Source organism: Oxyura jamaicensis, chromosome 3 (genome assembly GCF_011077185.1).
Source record: "Oxyura jamaicensis isolate SHBP4307 breed ruddy duck chromosome 3, BPBGC_Ojam_1.0, whole genome shotgun sequence".
In the NCBI taxonomy this organism is placed as follows: domain Eukaryota; kingdom Metazoa; phylum Chordata; class Aves; order Anseriformes; family Anatidae; genus Oxyura; species Oxyura jamaicensis.
Window position 1 is genome coordinate 117,456,287 of NC_048895.1, and position 5,296 is coordinate 117,461,582.

The window sequence follows — 5,296 nt, forward strand, 5'->3', positions numbered from 1 at the left end:
GGGATGGGGATGGGATGGGGATGGGGATGGGATGGGGATGGGATGGGGATGGGGATGGGGATGGGATGGGGATGGGATGGGGATGGGGATGGGGATGGGATGGGGATGGGGATGGGGATGGGATGGGGATGGGATGGGGATGGGATGGGGATGGGATGGGGATGGGTCCCCCTCCTCTCCATCTCAGGATGGCTTTGACACCATCTCCCCACAGTGCAGCAGACCCCAAGCTCCCCAGCACCGTCACTGCAAGCACCCCAACCCCAAAACTCCCCAGGCAAGGGCACCCCAGGCAATTTGGGTGGGCTCTGGTTGGGGGCAGAGCCCCCCAGCTGCATCTCCAGGCAGGAACAGGGCTTCACACCAGGTCCTGCAGGGACGATCTGCCATCCCACGGGCATACCCATCCCACCCACGAGTCCCCAGAGGTATTGCCCCCCCCGGCCCCAACCCCGGGGCCCCCTCACCTGGGGGGTGCCGCTGAGCCCCAGCTGCAGCACGGCCCTGCCCTCCTCCACGCTGGAGCACCTGATGGACTTGATGTGCTTGAACTCAGCCAGGCAGGTGGGCTGCGGATACAGGCATGGCCCCACGCTGTCAGAGCCCCATGCTCACCATCGGGGGGTCCTCACCCCCCCCCCCCAGCCACCCCCTTTTCTCAGGACCCCCACCTCATGCCCCTACCTTGGCTTCCTTGCTCGTCATCTGCCGGATGCCCTTGGGCCCGATGACCAGGTCCACCGTGATGTTCCACCCTTGCTGCAGGAAGGGGGAGCAGATGGAGGATGTGAATTTTGGGGGGGGTTCTCCCCCCAAAGCCCCCTTTTCTGTGACACCCCAGAGAAACCACCTCCAGGAAGGGCTTGGAGAGGGGTGAGCTCCAAGGCAGGAGGAAGATGGTGCAAGGCAAGGAGCCCGGCGTGGGCACTTCTCCACCTTCAGCAGCCTTCAGGCACCGGCTTGCACCCTCTGGGCTTGCCCCCGGGTCAGCCCACACGTTTCCCCCCCAGCCGGGTGGCTTTGGCCACACTGTCACCTCTGAGCATCCCCAAACCCTGCTGGGGATGCTTTGGGTGGGCGCCCACAACCCCGCAGTGGCATTTTCACCCAGACCTGGCTGTGTTTAAGGGCACAGCCCCAAGCGCCAGCCTGTGATGGGGGCTGCACCAGGGGGGAGCAGGGGGTCCAGCCGCTGCCCCCGTCCCCTCCCGCGGACTCACGATGAGCTCGCAGCGGTAGCTCTCCTGGTCGATGTTGGCGAAGGTGGCGAGGGTGTGCAGGAACTTGAGGATGCACTCCTCCTCGCGCAGCAGCGCGTACTGCTGGAAGGTCTGCTGGATCATCTTGCGGAACTGCTTGGGCTGCGGGCAAGAGAGGCCGCTAGCCACGGCGCCTGGCACGCGGCGGGGACCCGACCGGTGCCACAGGGTGCACGGACGGACACAAACACACCAGGGCACCCACCCTGCAGACGGAGCAGGGACCTGTGTGCACAGCCACACGTGTGCGCGCAGCCGGACGCGTGCATGCAGGCGTGTGCGAGCCAACCCTTGCCCACGCGGCCACCGGTTGTGTGTGGGCACGCGTGTTCCTGCGGGTACCCCGCGTGGGCAGAAGTGCACGCGTGCAGGGGAGGTGTGCACGACACTCCCAGGGGTGCACGCGGACCCTTCCTGCTGTCAGCAGAGGCGCCGTGCACGTCACAGCCACGCACACAGCCGCTCGTGTGTGCGCACACACACACGTGTCTGTGCCGAAACCCCCTCCCAAGCGTGTGCAAAGCCACACACCCACGTGCAGAGGCACCCGCATCCATGCACCTCCCCACACACCCCTTGGTGCACACCCACGGACACCCCCAGGCACCCACGGGTGCACCCCCACCGTGCGCCCAGCCCTGCAGGCGTTCAGCCCCCCACCTCCCCAGGCGCACGCCCCTCACCTTCAGGTTCTCCTGCATCTGGCTGGGGAAGAAGAGGTCCAGGCCCACCTCCTTCCTGGGGAGCAGAGACCCCACACACGTTAACAGCCCCGTGGGGGCTGCGGACCCGTAACGCATGGGAGGGGGACACCAGCAAAGCGGGGAGCAGGGGGTACCCCGGGCCATGGGGTGCTCCTTGGGGAGCTTCCCCCGCCCACCCCGCTCCAGCAAGGTGATGGCTGTGGGAGGATGAGGAGGCTTGGAGCCCTCGTGCAGGCTGGAAGGGGGGTGGATGAGGGGCGGGGGGCTGCGGGGGTCTCTCTGGGCCTACTCACTCCAGGAACTCGAAGTTGGACTTCTTGTCCAGCGCGTTTTGGGGCATGTCCTTGTAAAACCTCCTGCGAGAAAAGGGACATCAGACGGCCACCCACGCATCGCCACGCATCCCCCCCTCACATCCCCACTCCACAACCTTCCCCTTAGTGCAGAGCCCCCCCCCCATGCAGGGCGCTGGAAGCCCCCTCCCACGGCTACCACCCCGAAACCCTCCCGGCTTCTCCACCCCCCAAAAACCCCAGGGGCACGTACCTGAGCTCGAGGCAGCCCAGCTGCAGGGCCATGCCCTCGCTCACCTTGCTGGCGTAGTTCTGCATGTACTCGCTTCGGAGCTGGGGGGGGAGAAATGGAGCTCAGGGGGTGGAGGGGGTGCCACGTGCGTCCCCGAGGGTCCACGCGCTCCGGCATCCCGACCCGGGACGAGGGGGGGGATTTATTGCCATGGCTGGGGGCTTAGTGGGATGGGACCTTGGGGAAGGGTCCTGCTGGGGAGGAGGTGATGCCCCCGGTGCTGGGGGACCCCCGGGGCCGCCTCGGACCTGCTGGTAGAAGTAGAGCAGCGTGGTCCTGTCCTCTGTGAAGCGCTCCATGTAGTCCTCGGGCAGGTAGCGGATCTGCAGGTCGTACCTGGAGGCAGGGGACAGCCCCCGGTGAGGTCCCCACGGGCGGGCTGGGGGCACGGAGGGGGCACCCCCCTTGGCCGAGGGCTCCGTCCCCTACCTCCACTCAGCCTCCAGGTGCAGGCACTCGTACTTCTCCTGCACCTCGCCCACTGTCAGCTCGGGGTGCAGCCAGTGGATCTCGTCCGACTTGACGTGCTTGAGGCGCAGCCCGTAGCACTCGGCCAGCTTGATGTCGGGCCCGATGCGGCCGCTCACCAGGATGGACTTGATCACCTCCTGGGGACGGGATGGGGCAGGGAGGAGCGGGGCTCAGCACCCTGCAGCCTCCCAGGACCCTCCCCAGCCCTGTCCCCCTTCGTGTCCCCTCCGCTGCGGTGCCTCCTGCAGCCAGCCCCGGCGCCGAGCCGCTGCGGTTTCAGCGCGGGCACCTTCACCGCAGGCACTGCGAGCCCAAACTGCTTTTGCCACCTGCCCCACCGACTTGACACCAAGCCGCCGAGGTCTGCAGATGAGCTTCAGCCAGCGCAGCCACCAGGAGGAAACCCAGCACGGCTGCAAGCGCAGCCCCGAGCTCGGCCCCCGCCGCCGCCACCGCCGCTCGAGCTCCGGAGAAGCACCCAGCCTGCTCTGCAGCCACGCAGCCCCGAGGTGACTGAGGTTTTTGGGGGACAAAAAGCCTGAGCGGGTCATTTCCAGCCCGGCACCTGAGCAGAGCTGCCCTGATGTGTGGCAGGCTGCCGGGGTGGGCGCTTCCTCGCCCCGTCCTCGCCGCGGCCGGCACCGCGGGCACCGTGCCCAAGGGTGTGGGGACAGCGGGGCGGCACGCACGGCCCTGCAGCTTCTATCTGGCCTCTGGAGGCCAAAAAGCAAGCACAAGGTGCTGGCTGATGGCACAGCCCCAGCCGTGCCTTGCAGCAATCCTGCCTGGGGAGGTGTGAAACGCTGGTGGTTGCGTTTAGGTCCAGCGGTCAGACCAAGGCCTTCTGAAATCAAACCTCCCGGTCTCCAGCTACTTGCAGCTTTGGGACCTCCGAATCCGGGCATGGTTTACAAGCCACCAGGAGCCCTTGGGGAAGTTCTGTCCCTGAGCTTGTCCTGCTTGAAGCCACAGCAGCTTCTGGCCTCTGGGCCAGCTCATCCCAGGGGAGAGCGACCCGCATCCCGGCCCCATGCCCAGCGGACAGCCAGACCCTCTCCCTTTCATTGTCCTCGCTTGTGTTCCCCAGAGGCATCTCCTGATGAATCCTCGCCTTCTCCAACCACTCCTGTCCTCATCTCTGAACCTTTCTGCCATGCCACCAGCTCCTCCCGGTGACAGGAGGAGGGGGTGATGTCCCGGGAGCGACCCCCAGCTCAGCCGCGCTCCGGTCCCCTCCACCCGGGCTTCCCGCAGCGTGCTGCCCCCCAAGAAGGAGCAGCATCACCCCCTGCCCCCACATCCCCCCCTGGGATGCTGGAAACCATCCCCACAGCACCCAAACGCGGTGCTTTCTCCGCGGCAGGATGAGCCACGGCCAAACTCCTCTTTGCTGTCCGCAGAGGGGCCAAGGAGACTCGGTGGGGCCGAGCCTCGTTGCAGGATCTGACAGCGGGGCTGAGGAGCCCTCGCCCTCTCCAAGCTGGGCTGCTGGGGACACCCAGATCTTCCCTCTGCCCTCCCCTGGGTTTGGAGCCAAGGGGCTCTGGGGGCTCCCAAGCCGTGGCAAAGCCTCCTGCCAGGCGCTCGCCCCGATGCCAGACGGTCAAAGTGCCCCCTGCGCCCTCCCCGTCCCCGCGTGCCCACCTACCCGTATCTCCGTCGTCACCGGGCACTTGACCAGCTTGAAGTTCTTGCCCATGTTGAAGCTGTTGCTGTAGAAGCACACCTTGAGGATGCGCATCTCCTCCCGCTCCGCCTCCAGCGGCCCCATGCCCAGCGTGGCCTCCAGCGTCCCGCCCAGGCTGCGGAAGGAGCTGCTCCGCGGGCGGCCCAGGGGCTCGGGGACGGCCGACATCCTCAGCACGCCCGGGGCGCTAGGAGCTGAGCATCCCTTCCCTGCGGACACAGAGACGCGCTGCTGGGGGGGCTGGGAGGGGGAACCCCGGGGAGTTGGGGGCATGGGGACGGGGCAGGGACAGCCGTACGGGTAGGGGAGGAGGGAGGGAAGGAAGGGGTAAAGGGATGGAGAGCGATGGAGAGAGGGAAAGAGAAAGAGAAAGGAGTGCGAGCGAGGGGGGTCTCCCTCCCCGTGTGCTCCCCCGGACACTGAGCACCAGCTGCGCCCCGACACAGCACCTTCAGGAAGGATCTGTATGTCCCCAGCACCTCTCCTGTGTCCCCAGCACCTGCAGAATAGTGTCCCTGTGTCCCCAGCACCTCCAGAACAGCGTGTCCCCGTGTCCCCTGCACCTCCTCTGTGTCCCCAGCACCTCCAGA

General features: G+C 66.8%; 1 protein-coding gene across 1 annotated transcript in view; it reads right to left on the bottom strand.

Moving 5' to 3' along the window:
* Positions 1-358: 358 nt before the first annotated feature.
* Positions 359-5,296, bottom strand: part of PTK2B (protein tyrosine kinase 2 beta) — a 16,401-nt gene continuing 11,463 nt past the window's right edge. The window contains exons 2-11 of the mRNA XM_035322045.1: positions 4,668-4,915; positions 2,978-3,156; positions 2,797-2,884; positions 2,510-2,589; positions 2,257-2,319; positions 1,943-1,997; positions 1,221-1,361; positions 685-759; positions 468-569; positions 359-370 (exon numbers count right to left, since the gene is read on the bottom strand). Coding sequence (XP_035177936.1) covers positions 359-370; positions 468-569; positions 685-759; positions 1,221-1,361; positions 1,943-1,997; positions 2,257-2,319; positions 2,510-2,589; positions 2,797-2,884; positions 2,978-3,156; positions 4,668-4,915 — 1,043 coding nt within the window. The remainder of the gene's footprint in view (positions 371-467; positions 570-684; positions 760-1,220; positions 1,362-1,942; positions 1,998-2,256; positions 2,320-2,509; positions 2,590-2,796; positions 2,885-2,977; positions 3,157-4,667; positions 4,916-5,296) is intronic.